Source organism: Eucyclogobius newberryi, unplaced genomic scaffold (assembly GCF_026437365.1).
Source record: "Eucyclogobius newberryi isolate DKJ021-1_F unplaced genomic scaffold, fEucNew1.0.hap1 SCAF_19, whole genome shotgun sequence".
Taxonomy (NCBI): domain Eukaryota; kingdom Metazoa; phylum Chordata; class Actinopteri; order Gobiiformes; family Gobiidae; genus Eucyclogobius; species Eucyclogobius newberryi.
The window spans coordinates 8,262,404-8,281,074 of record NW_027315823.1 but is presented as its reverse complement, the minus strand read 5'-3'; the positions used below and the strand labels follow the sequence as shown (position 1 = coordinate 8,281,074).

The 18,671-nt window shown below is 41.9% G+C and overlaps 2 protein-coding genes across 2 annotated transcripts; one reads left to right on the top strand and one right to left on the bottom strand.

The window, feature by feature from the left end:
• Window positions 1–5,295: 5,295 nt before the first annotated feature.
• fezf2 (FEZ family zinc finger 2) lies at window positions 5,296–8,665 on the top strand. Its single transcript, XM_072451615.1, has 4 exons — window positions 5,296–6,149; window positions 6,403–6,537; window positions 6,624–6,756; window positions 7,974–8,665. Exons 1-4 carry the CDS (start codon window positions 5,463–5,465, stop codon window positions 8,222–8,224), a joined length of 1,206 nt encoding a protein of 401 aa, XP_072307716.1. The 5' UTR covers window positions 5,296–5,462; the 3' UTR covers window positions 8,225–8,665.
• A 7,716-nt stretch (window positions 8,666–16,381) lies between these two features.
• On the bottom strand, window positions 16,382–17,166 carry cep15 (centrosomal protein 15). Its single transcript, XM_072452805.1, has 4 exons — window positions 17,076–17,166; window positions 16,804–16,927; window positions 16,675–16,743; window positions 16,382–16,606 (listed from the first exon to the last, which is right to left on the bottom strand). The coding sequence occupies exons 1-4, from the start codon at window positions 17,102–17,104 to the stop codon at window positions 16,409–16,411; spliced, it is 420 nt and encodes a 139-aa protein (XP_072308906.1). The 5' UTR covers window positions 17,105–17,166; the 3' UTR covers window positions 16,382–16,408.
• Between the last annotated feature and the right edge of the window lie 1,505 nt (window positions 17,167–18,671).

Below are 18,671 nucleotides of genomic sequence, written 5' to 3'. Positions count from 1 at the left end.
TGTGTGTGTGTGCAGGTCTGTGCGTGTGTGTGTGTGTGTGTGTGTGTGTGGAGGAGGGTCACTCAAGACAGGCTCCGGGACAGAGACAGGCTGCCAAAAAGACTCAAGGTGAGCAAGTCAAACAGTCACAGCACTAGAGCCTCTGCTCGATCTGCTGATGTGCTGTTTGTCAAGTGTTACCACCTTTACCATAAACCACACTTTTCCAGCAGGATATTCAGTGGTAATTCAAAAGTAATACGCAAGTCAATACTAAATTGAATTGAAAACGTATGCAGTATAAACAAAATAGAATATGTTTCTATGTTTGTCTATAAGTCGTCACACCTTTTTTAAAAAAAAACAGTTTTGGCCGGGGTGCGATTTATACTCCAGAGTGACATTATTCTTTATTTTCACATATTGATTATTTTCACACTGATGGCCACAAGAGGGCGCTCTAGGCTATAAGCGACGCAGAAGAAGAATCTGCACTTCCTCTACCTCTGGAGTTTGTGGAGTTGTTTAGAAGTGACACAGAGGAAGAAGAATTCAATGGATTTAGTGATTTGGGGTAAAACTGATGCTTTGGTAAACTTGTTAGCATGTTCTTTATGCTATAGTTATCTGAATAACTCTTAATATGTTACGTTAATATATGTCTATACTCCAGTGCGACTTATATATTTTCTTTTCTTCTCTGTTATGCACATTTTGGCTGGTGCGACTTATAGTCCGGAAAATACAGTAAATAATACATATTCTTTCATGTCCTTCTATTTATAATTTTTAAAACAACATTTTATAATGTTCAACAATTTAAGTAAGAAAACACAATTGTTTGAATGTAAATGGTAAAGTAAGAATGATGTGACTCAAAGGTGTGAACATTGATGAAAACAGTTGAAAATTTGCAATCAAAGTTGCTCTAACTTTGTCTTGTCTGGGTCCACCACCTGCTTGTCTCTATGGAGATGGTATTGTTTTTCCTGGGATGTTATACAGTATGGCATTAAATTCATTCAACTTATATTTATAGAAAAATACATTGAAAATAATGTTACTGTGAACAGACTCACCTCTCCACAGATCTGACCTGTAACTTGGCCTGACGTCATCATTTGCTTGGAGATGACGTTTAAAGTCATACTGTGGAACATTCCAGCCAAAACAATAACATCTACAAAATATAAATTATTTAATTATCAGAAAAATGTGAAATGTCAGTAAAAATAATCACAAAAGTTCAAAAACATATTTTTCATTTTCATTTTTAATCAGCACAATTTTTCAATATTCTCAATATTCTAATCCTGCATATCTTCAAAACAACTTCCCCGTAATATGTTGATATATTGTGTACTTCTACAAGTTATTCATGTTTCAAAATAATATTTCCTCACCATCGGTTGATATTAAGCTAAGAGTGAAAAACAACACATCAGAATTCGATCCCTGAAAAGACGTATATATTTCCGTTCTGTGCATCTACTGCACTGTAACTGATCAAAGTTGTCTTGCAATGAAAAACATAAACACAAATCAAAGACACACATAATATTAAATTTCACGTTTGCCCACCTGTAGATGCTCCCATTGCATTAAAACAAGAGCATAAAAACACCACGAATGATACAACAGCGAGCAAATACATTTCAGCAACACGACCCGTTCTTCACGAGACAAGTGTCAGCTCGGCACGTAAACGTTTAGGTGCAATCCGAGGGGCCCTCCCTCGTCACGGCGCCTCGTTTCCTCGGGTTTAGTGAATATGGCGGTGGCAACTGGAGGTGTCAGGACACTGTCTGTGACTTCCTCGTAAGAACATCAGGCTCATCAGCAGAGGGTCGCACCAGGCGCTTACACCTTAAAGAAAGCACGGCGAGGTCTCCGCTGGGGCCCGCTCTGAGGAGATGTCACACAAGTGCTGCACAAATCTGACTAAACAGAGTATTAGGAAGGAACAGTCGACACTACAGCGTGCAATGGAACCTAAAACATGGACAATATTCATCTCCAGCCTGGCTCAGGATCTAGAGAAGGCCCGGGAATGGAGTTCATAAACCAGTTTAAACAGGACTAGTTTAAAATGCAGTCCCCTTCAAAACTGGATTAGCCACCTTTTCTTTTAATAAATTAGAACTGTTTCTTTTGACAAAAATCAAACCAATTTACGCTGTCTTTATCTACTTAGAAAACATTTGATCTAACGCAAACTGGTGAGAAAGAGCCGAGTCGGATGATGAGAGCGGATTGGCTGTTCATGGGTGGTCCACCCGGCTTCACTTTTCAGTTTGAAAAAGCTGCTCTAAAGCTGTGTTAGGGGCCAAAAAAAATCATGCATTTGAAAACAAGTGCCAAAGGAACGAGTTAGATCGATTGAAATACTAACTTCCTCCTTTCACTGTTTGGAAATGTACTCAGCTTTAAGTACCGGGATACTACACCTCTCATACGTAACATAATATTAGTCTGTGTTCATTTAATTTAATTAGAGGAATCGTCAGACTTATGTAAAGGAATTTGTCGGATTGCAGATGACTGACGTGATTTAGTTCTGTGTAATTCTATTCACATTAAACAATAACTGGCACAACGTTGTGGAAGCAGTTCTTTTTACTGCAACATATAAAATCTGCCTGGATTTGTGACCAACTAAAACATAATTCAGAGTTACATTGACTTACAAGACGGCAGCTGCAGGACGGGTTGTCATCCCGAGAGCTCAAACAAATCTTCTACAATAAGCCTGCAATACACGAACAAAACACATTCTGAGACATGACCTATTGGAATGATCATAAAAGGAAAATACTTGTCGTCCTAGTCTTTATTCTGTATCATCTCAATGAAATGTGTAAACGAAATGTCAAGCAATTGTATCTGATAAATATTCTTTGTGTATTCATAGATGGACATATATTTTGTAAAGACAGTACCATCTATATTGTTCTGAAGTCATGTGACATTTGAAATTGTATTGTATAAAAAGTATAAAAGTATAACAAGTAAGGACCCGAAGAAGATTAGCTGGATGTGGGTGTGCTAATGTTGATCCTATAGATTAATGAATAAAATAAAGAAAATAAATAAAATAAACACAATAAATACAATAAATAAATGAAATGTTATGTTTTATTTAATTTAAATAAAATAAATAAATAAACTAAGGTGAGCTAGTACTGAAAAGTGGTGGCATTAAATACACATTTGTGACAGTTGAGAGTTGGAAGACTGCGCCATAAAATGTTAGTGACAAATTTATGAAAGTAATGCTGCAAAAAAAACGTATGAATGAAGATGTATTGAAAATATATTACAAGAAAAAAAAGAAGAAAAAGTGGATTCTCTGTTTGGCTTTGCCTTCTGCATAATCACAGAGAAATACAAAGATTACTTACTGAAATCAAATAAAAGACTATAATGGACGTGTAACGAGGTGCATATATTATAAAGGGTCAGTAATGGTCAGTTACTGCAGTGATGGTGAAGTGCACAGAGATGCCTCCAGCTCCGTCTGTGTAACCGGGGTAACAGCAGCTGACGCACTGATGCTGTGGGATGAACTCAGGGCTTTACTCTCCTCATTACAGTGAGTAAAATATAGCTGAGACATACAAAATGTGTGTATGTGCGTATACTTATGTTGAAATTCAAATCTGTGTGTGTGTGTGTGTTTGTGTGTGTGTGCGTGCTTGTGTGTGTGTGCGTGCATGTGTGTGTGTAGTTCAAAAGAACCCTGCCATTACTATAGAAGTAGAAATAGCAATGGAAATGAAATGTTGAACTCCTGCCCATGGGATAGCTCTAATCACTGTAGGCCTAATTGCAGTCTGAGCTGAATGAGGAACTACTGCAATAGGGTCAATGTTTATTGTGTGGATGACCCGGCTGTTGTGTCTGAAACCACTCGAATGAGGCTTTTTTTTGGCCCATTAACATAAGAGTGGTGCTGGGACAACAGTTAATCCCTCCATGCCGAGCCACAGGTGGAAACAAAACAGAGCAGGGATGTGTTTTAGGGTTATTAACAGGAAAACTAATGTTATGGGGCTACGCCATGCTGGGCTTAATAAACTGTGGGCCTTAGGTAAACCAGTCATCCTCCACTTGCAGGCTCCTCTGAGCAGCTCATCTGCTGAGGAGCAGGCCCAGTCTGAACTATAGGAACAGCCCTTCTTTGCACTCAAGATGTTTCAGAACAACTGTTTGATGAAGACTGTGCCTGTAATATGTAAATAGTTTGTTCATTGTTAAAAGACAGAATATATAGCCTTTTGTCCAATGTTGAGTCAAGTGGATTCATAGCCTCATAAGAGGTCTAATTATAATGATTTAGAATAGGTTGCAGGTCTGGGCTATTTTACAACAATAATCTGAAGCCGTTTGGATTTAGGCCTAAATTTTCATTTTCGCAAAAAAAATCAAAAAGATCTTTGCTATCAGAGTTCTGGGATCGGGGCATTCAGAATCCAGCTCAAATGCGTTAAAAGTGTGTTGTCGCTGCCCGCGCCGGGTGAAATGGCCTGCAAATACATAAAACGAAGAGTCTTTGTTCGCTGGGATGCGTACTGTTCAGCCCTGCACGGCGGATTCCTGTGGACTCCTTGTGCGCCTCTTTAGAGCAAAGCCCTTTCTTTCATTAGTCCAGTCTCTGTGTAATCCGCACTCCGCGCCGTCCTCAGAAAACAGCAGAGCCGCTTCACGCCGAGCTTTACAGACTCCAAGTGAAAAGCCTGCTCGCTCGCCCGCAATCACTGCTACTAAAGAGAGAGGGAAGGAACAACTGCCTTTACCAGAGCCAAAGAAGTCTCAAACAGGTGGACTGGGCGCACAGTTATTCTATAAGCTCCCGGGGACCATATATATACTGCGTTGCAGGTGCATTAGCTCTGCTGACCATCTGCGTAAAATATGAGACAATATAGGCTACATTTATGAACGTATACTCTATTCATGTAAGACTATACAAATAATTAGATACAGGCCTATTTCATGCAAAATTCATAAATGGTTAGCAAAAGTGTGTTGAAATCCTAACGATGTAAGCGGATGTCACAGTCCGGCAGAGGGGCGGGTACCGCCGGAGCGCGGGCCCAGGGGCGGGGCCGCGCCACGTGACTGTGCCTACGTTAAAGAGCGAGTCCAGTGCTGCACCAAGAGTTTCCCTGTATTGTCTTACACTCATCACTGCTGTTGTCACTCAGTGTGTCAGTGTCTCACTGCTTCAGAAGGTTACACACCTGATCCCACAGCTCCACCACAGCTCCACCACAGCTCCACCACAGCTCCACCACAGCTCCACCACAGCTCCACCACAGCCTCCGACCGGGCCCCAGACTCTGTCCGCGCGCTCAGGCTGAGGACGCACGCTGGACACTGGTGTGATGTGTCCTGTTGCTCAGTAAGTTCAGACCAGGTGCAGGTCTGACACCGGAGTGGCTTTCTTCAGCTCCTGCACTTGCCCCGCTCTGGACACGGACATGGCCTCCTCGGGCTCCTTGGACTCAGTGACATCATGTGGCCGGACTGCAGGTGCTGGGGGCCCAAAGAGTCTAGCCTTCTCTATAGACCGGATTATGTCCAAGAGCGTGGAGCCTCGGCCTTTGGAGGACGGACGCCCGCTGCTGGGACTTTGCGCCCCGATCCCGTGTATGATCCCGCTGCCTCCGCTGGGATACGAGCTTCACTCCTGTCGCCTCATGAACTACTCCGAGCTGTGGCGGGCCAGTGTCCGAGGCGCGCTCTGTGGAAAGACCAATTGCAGCGCGTGTGCCAAACCGGACTCCAGCCTGAAACAGCCGCTGCTCTCGTCCAGCCGCGTGGTCAAACCGCAGGTGTTGCACCAGGCCGTGGCCGTCCCTGGGTCTCTGTACTACGTGAACTACCTGGAGTCCGCGTACCCGCAGCATGAGCTTTTAGCCGGGCCTTGGTCACAGGCCTCTTTGGCTGCGCACCAAAGGTTATTGCTGCGTGACAGCGCCAAACATTCTACGGACAAAATACCAACACCACAATTTCCACATAAGGAACATCTGCCCGGACAGTTGGACCAGATAGTCAAGGACCACAGTCTGTGCGCGGACAAGAGCACCAACAAGACGCAGAGCAAAGTGAACAGCAGCGCCGATGGGAAGCCCAAGAATTTTACTTGTGAAGTGTGTGGCAAGGTACGACCCATCTAACAAGACCGATCTAACAAGACCGATCTAAATAACCATATATTCTACAGAAAGCTAAGTTAAAAGAATGGATAAACAGAGTTTTACTTACGGGCAATGGCCATGTCTGGTCTTTGTGGCACGTGCTGAGCACGGCTTCCCCCAGTATTTTATTTAGCTTAGGCCTATAAACTCTAGACAGTTTGAGGATTGTTTCCCTTAAATGCGAATGTATTGTAGTCTAACCCGTGTCTTTATACAGGTTTTCAACGCGCACTACAACCTGACAAGACACATGCCTGTGCACACGGGAGCGCGGCCTTTCGTGTGTAAAGTGTGCGGGAAGGGCTTCCGTCAGGCCAGTACTCTGTGCAGGCACAAGATCATCCACACACAGGTGAGTCCCGCTCCAGAGCCTCTCTCAGACTCATGTATGTCATGTATGTCATGTGATGTAATGTATGTAATGTCCGTGTCTCACAGGAGAAGCCTCACAAGTGTAACCAGTGCGGGAAAGCCTTCAACAGAAGCTCCACGCTCAACACGCACGTGCGCATCCACGCGGGATACAAACCCTTCGTCTGTGAGTTCTGCGGCAAAGGCTTCCACCAAAAAGGTAAGCTCCAGTCTGGACAAAACATGTGGTCTTTTTGTGACCGATTAGTGGTGACCTGCTCTTCACCGATATGTGGAAGGTTTTAGTTGTAAACAGCCTTGTGGCGTTGGTAAGAATAAAGTCAAGAAAAGCCTGCCTTGGCAAGTTTTATTTTAGAACTATGGCTAATGATTTTACACTTACAAATACCAGAGAAAACCATGGCATATTTTAATAATTAAGTTGGCCTGGAGGGAAATAAAAATGCTTAAATGCATAACTGGCCGATGCGTTCCGCAGTTCTAGCTCTTTTTGCTGTGCTCTCTGAACTGGCTGAATTGAGCTCGGATCCAGGACAAACACAAGCCCGAGTCTAAAGACTCTGCGGCGGATGTGATGGAATCCAAGCTCTGAGGAGCATATGCTGGCGCTCTGCTCTAAAAGACCAGTAAATAGAGAGGTAATTGCGGGCCATGGTGGTGACGCGCTCATTGGAAATAGGACATGTCATGTCTATGGACTAATCCAGCTGCCGGGGCGGCAGCATTTGCTCTGGGTCAGCTGCCAGACCCCGCTACGGCGGGAGCCGGCCTTTTGTGGAGTTTGATTTTGAAAAAGTTTGACAACTTCTTGACTCTCGCAAGCAAATCTCTGATGAGGAGGCAGAGCATAGCAGCTGAGGCTGATGGAGGAAATACACGCTTGATATCCACATAGATTTGAAACGAAATAATAATAATAATAATAATAATTTAAATAAATAAATAATAATATTATGCCACAGGTATAAATTATTAAATCAACTATTTATGGGAAGATTGAAAACGCGTTGATTGTCAAACCGTTGATACAGGAAATTATGCAAATTATCTAATTATTATTATTTTATTAAATGTTTTATCTTGAAATGAATGAATAAAAAAATAATCATAATGAAACCCTAATTTTGTCTCAATGTTTTACATGAGCAAATTTGGAAACTGTGTCTAAATAAAATTCCAACATTGCCTTAAAACATAAAATTAGTTCCAGTACTCAAAAAAATCTAATCTAAATACCTAATAAAACAGACTGATATGAGACATAACGTAAAAATAATGGTTTGGCTATACTTTCAGCAATTCGGTCTAAAAATCTGAACTATGCTACATTTACAGTAAAAACACACATTGTTCTTTGTTTTGCTGAATTCTTTGGTCCTTCTTTGAGCTCATCCCGGACTTCTCTCCCCCCCACAGGGAACTACAAGAACCACAAGCTGACGCACAGCGGGGAGAAGCAGTACAAGTGCTCCATCTGCAACAAGGCCTTCCACCAGGTCTACAACCTGACGTTCCACATGCACACGCACAACGACAAGAAGCCCTTCACCTGCAACACCTGCGGCAAGGGCTTCTGCCGCAACTTCGACCTCAAGAAACACATACGCAAACTGCACGACAACAGCTACTCGGCCACGTCAGAGGCCGCGCGGGACCTGGCCAGCTGAACGGGCCGCACGAGGGGGAGGGAGGGAGGCAACGGACTAAGCCAAAACTACCCCACCTCTGTATGCAAGAAGGACTGGAGCTCTTAATCAACTTCTACGCAATGTCTTTTCATTTATTTGTGATGCAGAAGGATCAGAAGTTTTTTGGAACTGTTGCAGTGCACGTTCTTACAGGGCAGAAACTGTACATGGTTTTTACACAATGCAACAGCAGGAGTCATATTTTGCCTTTAAAAGTGAAAAAGCGTTGACATAGACTGAATAAAGACCACTTGTACAAATACAACAAATGAAATGTTATTTAAAAGCTCTTAGAAGCACATTGCCACAATGTATATTTCATCTGAATGAATAAGTTATATTAAACATGAATGTGAGAGACACACTGTTTGCAGTTTTTGAAGATGTAATAAAAAGAATAGTAAAACGAAAAAGAAAAAAAAACTAAACTTTTAGTGTTACCTTTTTGTGACTAAAAAGAGACTATTTTCATATGGTTGGCCTAATTTGCTGGATATTTTCCTTTTTTGGATTGAAAAAGGTTTCTGAAAAAGACAAACAGAAATGCTGCTGTTCAGATAATTTATGTAATTAATGATCTGAACACTTGTTGGAATAGAATGTTAATAATTGGCCTCTTAGGCCAATTATTAAAATTCTAATTTAATAATTCTAATTTAATAATTAGAATTTTAATAGGCCAATTATTAAAATTATGTTCCAACAAGTTTAATTGTCTCTGATATGTATCCACAAATTAAACCTGGACCAAACCTATCCTGCAGTCCACCTTCAATAACCTGAATCAGATTTTGGTAATTGTAAAATACATTGAAAATAAACTTCATAGACACTTTAGGCGTCATGGACAGAAGATATTTAGTAAGTAAGATCTGCCTCATGTGTTGTTCGTACTGTCTCTAATTGCTGCTTTGCTTCACTTGCTCTGCAGACACTGCGATGCTGCTACACAAATATAGACAACTGTTAAAGGCTCGAGTTGATTCATGAACCCGTGTTCCGGTTATTACGCGCAGACTCTGGCTCCATATTTATTGACAGACACGATCTTAATAATCCAACATTTACTCTCGAGTGTGGTAATGGCGCAAATGATGAAGAGCGGACACTTGACACAGAATTGCATTAAAGAGCTAACCGGCCTCGTGAGGCGGCTGGCAGCGCACACTAATCGAGCACTCGGGCCGCTCTTCCTTAGGGCCCGTCCTAATGGGGCCCGGTGTATTCCGCGCACGGCCCCTAGAACAATATTATGCCTGCACACATTCACCAGGAGCGCGCTCCGTGCTCTCCAATGGCGCGCTTTCTATTAACAGCCAATTAACCGCGCGCTCAGCAGCAGCAGCAGCAGCAGCAGCAGCAGCAGTAGCAGCAGCAGCATCTGTGGCGGCACATGGACTCACGCACACACACGCACACGCACACACGCACGCGCACACGCACACACAGACTGCGTAAAGAAACGAACAGAGCATCACGGATCAGAGCCGCAGTGGGTAAGACGTGAACGGCAAATGACATGAATGTAAAGGCAAACAAGGAAATGATTCACGTTTGGGAGTTTAAACACTTTTATATATTTGCCTTTGAAGAGCACAAGAATCACATCACATTATGATGACATGATGGACGTCATAATCATAATCATAATCATAATCAGAAAGGGTTTATTGCCATTGTCAATGAACAGAATTCACAAACGGAACTTGTCTTGGTGATTCGACATAAACATAAAACAATGAACAATGTCAAAGTCAAAAAGAGAAACTGTTTCAATCTGCTATGGGATAAGAATAACAATAAGGTATAAAAATGACCTTTGGTTTGGTTGAATGTGTGTGTTTTTGTTGTGTTGCAGCTTCTTTCTCTCCGTCATGAACACTTCATACTTTACACCTGTCACTTTAATCATTCATGTCAACAATACTTCATATTTGCACTGTTTGCAATGTTCTGATCTTGTTATATATGTATTGTACTTAAGCCTATCCTGCACATCCTCATTTTAGCATTTTTTAACTGAAATTATTATTATTTTCTTATTAATTGTCTTACCTTAGGCCTACAGCAAAGTATATAGTGTGTGCAGGGCTGTCGTGACAACACATTTTAGAAGTGTGATGTTTTGTTACAAAGAATATCACGGCAAATGATAAATACTGAAGCCGAATAATCCCAGAAAACCCTTTTTCTAAAATGTACAATATTGTTACAAACATGAGCTGCATCAAATCAATAGTAGGATGAAACCATTTTAGTTCATATAATTATTCTTAAAAGCTACTTATTCAACTCTCTAAATATTCAGCTACAAAAATATTGTTCTAGCTATTATTTATTGAATGAAAAGTTGATTGATAGACTTTAGAGCTCAATATGCCAGGCCAGCCAAGCCGTACATCATATGAACGCTGCTGCTGATAAGAATAATGTGAGTGGTCGACCTATTTAGTGTTCAAAAGTAGAAATGTAGCCTTATGGTAATATTTGAGTGCACGGGCAGGAAAACAGCACCACCTCGTGACAAATATCAGTGATTTACTGTAAACAGAGTCGACTGTCAAGGCAACGCAGCCAGACTCAGAGCATGAGGGATGTGATACAAACCCTCAGGCCTGGATGATGTGTTAAGAATACATCTTCAAATACAAAGCACATATTTATACTTTATACTTACTGATTCTTTTCTTCATCAACTTACACCGTTGATATGTAAAATGTATATCACAATTGACATAGTACGCGGGTACATTTACTCACATCTACGTAACTATCTTTTTCATGTAATTGTACTTCTCGGTGTGCGTTTATTTTCACCTGAGTAATGTATTTTGCAGCATAACAGTACTTTTTCTGCAGTAAACGTTTTGGTTACTGGAATTCCCACTGTGTGAGTAAGTGACAAACGCTTTATGTTGAACATTTGTGTTTCTGCACCGCTCATTCAGACAAGACTCGTGTTTTTGTGTGTTTTTTGTGTGGTTTATCCTTCAAAAAACAGCTTTTGTGCACCATTTCATGATTAGCCCATCCAATTACTTTAACTTTTGATTATAAATTAAATATTACATTCAGACACTTTGAGTAGTAGTTTCCCCAAGTACCTTTTTCAACTTTTATTTGAGTCATTTCCTGGACCACTTCTAAGTAATATTATTTTGAAGCACTTTTACTCTTACTTGAGCACAATGTTTGGCTCCTGGACGTAACGCACTGTAGATCAGAATTAAAATGAGCCTTTGCACGTTATGAAACAGAAGAAAATATCATGTAATAAGTTTTAATTTAATAATTTGGCCCCTGAAACTAATCCAAACTCACATGTGCACATTGGCCAGACAAGAAACAAATATTAGTCTTGGCTAATCAGTGGGAGTAGGTAATATTTGGGACGTGACAAAGCTTTTTCTGTCCAGCGCAGAGTGATGTGAACCCGGACTGGCCTTTTCACTGCAGCCCTAAACATCTGAGCGGCGCTGCAGCGTGCATGTGATCGCTTTGATGAGGCGTGTGCACGAGAGAAGGGGACGGGGGGCTCCTACATGGGGGCCCCCCTGCAGTAATCATCCGTCAACAACAAGAGGCCATCCCTGGACAACCCCCACCTCGGTGAATCGGGCACCGGCACAAAGTCTGGCCGGGACAGGAAGAGAAGAAAGAGCAGGACTTTTGTGCGCGCTTGAATTGGTGGTAAATGGAGATTAGCGGGGAGCTTTAGCGGCGCGCACAAGTGCCTGATGAGGAGCGCTCCGTGAAAAGGACCAATTAAGTCTACCAAATGTTAACTTACATCAGTTTCCCCTCAGTTTAGCCCACATGAAACTCCAATTAAAGCATCCCCAGTTAGCAGCTCTTTATCCTGAGGGGTGTGAGGGCCACGGAGCCACTTTCCCACAACATCTGAGCAGCACCATTGTCCACTTCAGCTGCTGCCCACACCGTCAGAGCCAGAATACCAATGAAGCTCTGTTTATCTATGCAACACATTTTCCATATAAAGCAGAGGTGCAGCGGTGGATGCAGCATTTCCATTGAATAATACTTTTAATAATACTTTTCAAGACCAATGTGTCCAAAATGGTTTGTAATATAATGTACTTTTCAATGTAAATTTCATTGCAACTCAGGATACCACACGATGTTGATTGCAAAGTTGTATTATTGTTATACAAATTATAATTACACTCTTACAAATGTCCATAAGTAAACATATTCATGCTTTAGGCTCAGTGCAAACAGATTCCACTCAAAGCATCTCACAAAAGACCATCATCATGTTCACATGTTTGTTTCTTAGTTTGATGCAGTTGAGACAAATATTGAGCATGAGCTGCTCAAAAGCTGCCCGCCTCGGCCCCCTCCGGCCCTCGTTAGAGCGCACTCAGCTCTGCCACAATAAGCTGTGGCTCTATTGTGAGTAGTGAGGGGTTAATGAGCTCTGCTCTGAGCTGCTCCTCTCAGATCGACCCAAAGCCTCAGCTGAATACAAGAGCGCTGTTTAAGACGTTATGTTGAACAACACCAATCACATCATGTAAGCTCCGAGCAGCAGCAGGATGTGCAGTGTGTGAACAGCCTGATGTCTGTGAGAACCAGGTCCTCCACAGCCACACTCACACCTCACACTGCTGCTGACCCCGACCCTCAGACGCAAGGAAGGGAACTACAGAACTATACCTATATCAGGTGTAGTTTTTCACAAGTTTGTAAGTTTCTGTTAACCTTCTCTAAATTGTCTTATTTTTAGAAAGAACTATACGAGCAGCGCACTGCACAGATCCAGGCTGTGCACGTTTAAAAGTTACAAGTTGTGAGCTATAACTGCAGATCTCATGCACAGGAAGCGAGTGAGGCTTTATATATCAAACTAAACACAATGTCATCAGGCTGTATTTCATACAATGGTAAACATGTTGCTATATTAAAAACAGGATAATACATTTAAATCAATGGTGGCGACATAATGGTATAATTCAATATTGCATATCACAATTTTAAAAAGGTAAATCCCGTGAAGCTAATTACAAGCTCATTATAGTGTGTCCCGGCCTTTGTCCCGCACTGATCTGGCCCTGCTCACACATGCTCTAACGGCCCATTGTGCCCAGGGGGAGGAGGTTCGGGATGTCCGGTCAGTACAAATCTCTTTGACCTTACAAGACTCTGGTGGGAAGCTCCTCTGGCCATTGACAACATCACACCCTTAGACTTTAGGATGCCGCAGCTTCACTGACTTACTATTTCTCACACGTTTAGCTACGCCTACTTTCCGCAGGACACTAAACCTGCAGAACGTCTGACAAACTCATTAAGCAAAACATTAATGAGAATAAAGACCTACATAGCATGAAAAGGTTTGCCACGAGAAGGGCATGAAATATAAAGTGGAGGAAAGTACAAAAGTAAAAGAACTGTACTTTTCGGTATCTATACTTTACTCCAGTCAATTTTACAGTGGATACATTTGACGTTCAACTCCACAACATTTTTTACAGGACTAAAAAGTCAAAAGTACTTGTCTTTACTCTTTGAAACCACCTTGAGTTACTTTTTGGCACATCCATAGCGGAGTTGACTTCCAAACATGAGCAAACACAACATAAAGAGAGAGAAAAGTTAAGAAATTGCTTCAGTACAGGTACTTTTTCCACGTCACACATCTACTCGAGTATATTTCCGTGCTCTTATATCTGCACTTTTACTTTCATAACAAAATGCACATCTTCCACCACTCGAAACATACCAAACAACCCATTTTTAGTCTGCAAATTCCTGTCATTTCCAGACACTGTGTTTGACGCTTTGTGGCATTTACAAGTCAGACAACAAAGAGAATGTCTGTGTTTATTTTGCCTTTTCGTACGCACAAACTAACTCCGGCTGTGCACGAGGCTGCTGTGCGCTGAAGTCCACTGATTAAAGAGCAATCAGGGACTTCATTAGGCTTCGACGGAGAGCCGCGGCGGACAACATGCGCGCCCAAAGCCGAGAATAAATCAATCGGAACAAAAGGGCCTGTGCACGAACACGCATTTCCACTCCTCCTTTCACTTTCAGCCTACTTATTGCGCCGGTCAATGTGAATAGCGCCACACAATTAGACTTTACCAGGCGACGGCAGAAAGACATCCGCCGAAGCGCGATCGATACAGGCACTAAAGTGGAATTCAGCCGGCCGTGCCAACTGCTGTGAGCGTTCTGAAAGCAGAGAGTACATTTGAGAGCGTTTGCACATTAGATCATTGAGGGAGTCCACATACATATACATTATACGTATGTATACATTGAGCTGATTTGGCTCTTCTATGTAAAATAAAACCCTGTTCTTTATGTGATTGGATAGAAAAACGACACAAAAATATGTAAAAGTGAGCGTCGGCTTTTATTGGACATTAGAGGTGGGAAATTAGATGTTGCCATGAATGTTGTTTTGAAGATATGCAAAATGTAGAGTAAAAATGCTACAAAAAGAGCTGGTTAAAAAAATAAAAAAGTTTTGTTGTAAACTTGAACTTAAAATAAAAGTATAGTATTAATTTTACAGTAATTTCGCATTTGGCTGATGATTAAACATGCTTAACACATTTGTTGGAATCGACTCGTTTCCGGGATGTATAAGACTTTTGTCTATAGGAGTTTTTGTTTATAAGAGTTCTTCTATTGAGTGTTTTTTAAACTTCCTATATTCTGTGATCTGTCCTTTTCCTCTGTATCTACTGCGTTGTATCAATGAAATTTCCCCATGTGTGGACAATAAAGGATTATCTTATCTTATCTTATCTTATCTTACCTCCAATCTCCTTCCTTTTTATGAGAATACATAATTAAGTAGTAAGAAAGAAAGAAAGAAAGTAAGAGTTAAAATTCTCAGTTGATGTTCAAATAGGGCACAAAAAGTGAACACTGTAAAATCAAGCACAACAGAACAGTAATATCACAATAACAGCAAGTTTATTTAACATTTATTAATTTTTTTCTGCTGTTTTAGCTTACATACCACACCTTTTCTTATTGTTTTTTTTGGGCTCATATGAGTGTGAACATGTATTCTCATAGGAGTTTAAATGTATCCCCCCCCCCAAACCGCCCTTACACGACTTCACTTGATCAGCTAAAATCACAGCAGCTCTTCCTCGCTTCTGTGACGACATATGAAGAGTCCATGCTCGACACTCACATCAGACTCCAAACAAATGCACCATGAGAGTGAGAAATAACAGGCTGCAGCAGCACGCCCCGCTGGCCCTGCCACCGTGCAGCAGAGCACTGAAACGCAGCCTACAATTAGCCATTATCCAATCAACTCCAGATAACACTTAACCATTTACATTATGTGTGAAGCATCTCAGCAGGGATCAGCCACTCTGTGCGGCTGCATAATCACAGGCCTCCAGACGCCTCCAGACGCCTCCAGACGCCTGGGCTTATGGCAAGCACTGGACTAACCAATGTACTAACAACCATCATCATGAGTGTTAATGTGATACAATAAAAAGTGATTTGTAAATAGATATAAATCATTTAATAATTGTATGGACAAACTCCACGAGGAAAGAGAGTAACACGAGGTTTTGTTACTTAAACTATTATGTTAACAAATCCACTAAACCTGGGTCACCTATACTTGACCCACAGATGCACTTGATCGTTCACTGCCTGAAGCCGCTCCTGTCATCACCTCACTGCGGCCCCCTCCCCCGTTCTTAAATACTGCCCTTGACCTCTGTGAACTTGCCCTGTCCCACTCTCTCCAAACCCCCTCCCTGTCCCATCTCAGCCCAGACTGGTGCAGTCAGGGGCCAGTGGCTATAGTGAGCCTGAGGCCCAGCGGGACAGGTCCCAGCTGAGGAGCCGGGGCAGCTGCCAAGCACGGCCCTCTCAATCGCCCCTGTGTGGGTGATCGTATTTGTCAAGCCGCCACTCTGTGTCAGAGCCGCACTGATCACCACAATTATGGGTTAAGTGAGGAGGGGAGGGGCGAGCAGGCCCGTCACATGGTCACGTGGTCACATGGTCACAGGTGAACGCCACTAAAAGACACGCATATGTCTTAAATACATTGATTTTCATATCTGTAAAATAGGCTCCCTCTAGTGGTTCACAGCTGTTATTAAACAAAACAGCCATAGTCATTAATAAAGAATAAAGTCTTTATATTATGCTTCATACAAGGCTGTCCTTCTTACTTTCTTCTGGAGGAGCTAGTCTGGCTGGCTGGGACAGGCCGAGGCGGTAGGTTCTTCTAGTTTTGTGCTTTCCACCCACTGCAGGCCTAACATCAGTGGTGTGCTCAGGACCCTTCCCCAGCAGACAGTGCTCCCAGGCTGGGACAGACTCCTCCACACACGCCCAGTATCTGCTCTGGAATAAAGACGTGTCAGTTCAGATCATGCTTCACAGCTCCAGCATCATCATGACTGTCAAACTACCTCCAGGTTCTGCACTTGGGCTGATGGAAGCTGGGCCTCTCTCAGGTTCTGCTCCATATTCTGCAGCTCCTGTTTGGATAAGAACCTTTCATTGCTGTGCCTAAAGCGTGTCATAGCATTAGAAGTGACCTGTAGCAGGCTCTGGTTCCTGGTGTGCGCAGCCTGGCTCTTCTCTCTGTGCAGATGGCGTTGGCCCTTGAGCTGCAGCCTGCGCTCCTCCATCTCCTCCAGCAGTGCTCTTCTCCTCACGATACTCCACGTGACAAACACACACAAGACTACTTTTTACAAACGTTGTCAAACCTTTTACATTACAGTCCTACTTTAAAGTGGCAAACAATGTAAGGTTTTGCTTCTCTGCAATGTTCACTCATAAAACACTCATGCACCACGTGACTTACATCTCTTCATATTTAACTGTTAATTCCATGAGCTTCAGAGTTTAGAAGTTTTCCTCATTTCCTGAAAAACCAACGTCGACTCATGAATGCGTCAAGTTCACAGTAAGAAAGCTAGAATAAACGGAAGTGGAACATGAAAGGCCCTGAGCGCGCACTGCCGCTGCCGCTGCGCTTTTATTTTGAAAGGACAAGTCTTGCCCTTCTTTACCCCAATGAAACTTTGACAACTTTGAGCGTGTTGTTTCCATAGCAATGCGCACATGACTTTTGCTGCCCTCTATCGACAAAAATCGGCCGCGCAGCTGTGCTTAACTTTATTATAATGTACTCATGAACACTTCTAAACGCTGTCACTTTAACTATTATTTAATCACTCACTGCACTGTTCACTTTCTGCACTACATGTACATTTAACTGTACATTTTGTGCATGTAGTATACCTATTTTCATTTTCATCCTAAAGTAGATTTAAACAGTTTTTCTTTAATTCATGCGCTTTTTGATTTTATATGTGTTGTTTTATTATTGTTCATTGTTTTATGCTGCACCAAATCATTTTGGTTCATTGGCAATGGCAATAAACTGATTCTGATTCTGATTCTGATTATAAGTGGAAACAATCTCTGCTCAGGGGAAAATCAGATTTTAATTTTATATTCGATTAAATATAAGGAAAAGTAAAGCTGCTGTTGGAAGTCTGGACGACAGCAGACTGACCATTTGTTTGGTGTGAAAACATTAAGCTCATTTTTTGTGGTTTAGAAAACAAACTGGCTCTGATTCTGAGTAGTTGATTTGATTGAAAATAAGTGCATGGGTTATAGCTTTATTTTTCCATTTTCCATTCCCAGGAGCTTGATAGTTGTGTTTTATCAGATGGACAAAATGGAATAAATGCAGAAAATGCCTGTTCAAAAAAGTTTGAGCAGACTTTAAGGGTTTTAAGGGGTTTTAATCATGTTAAATGTCCAATTCATCTTGCTTAATGCAGAGAACATTATAAAGAAACGTGTGTGTTACAACCTAAAATGGACATTGAGAGAACCATTTATTTATTTATTCAGCCTGTATATTTTAATTTGTGATTCATCACCAAACCACAAATCTAAAGATTTACTTCCAAATGTTTTAAATGAAAAGAGTACATGAATAATAATACATCAGTTCAATGATATACGAATTAAATGATGTTCAACATAGGCACATTTTCAGGGCAGAAGTTGGAGCAGCAAAAGGAAACACTTTCTTAACTGAGGAACAGCACAAACATGTTCACACATTTAAGGATGTAGCGATGAGGAAATGTAAAGTATTTACTTTCAACATCTTCATTCAGGCCTCTGTAAACTGCTAAATGTTGTATTAAGTGTAACAGACTCTCCTCTGATGTGTTTTTGTAAAAGATCTTTACTCCCACAAAAGTTTCTTCCCTTCAGACACTCGCTTGGCTCCACGTGCTTTGTCCCTCTGATCTGGACCTGGTCGTGACGTTCTCCATCGTGGCTCTGATCTGGACCTGGTCGTGACGTTCTCCATCGTGCCTCTGATCTGGACCTGGTCGTGACGTTCTCCATCGTGGCTCTGATCTCGACCTGG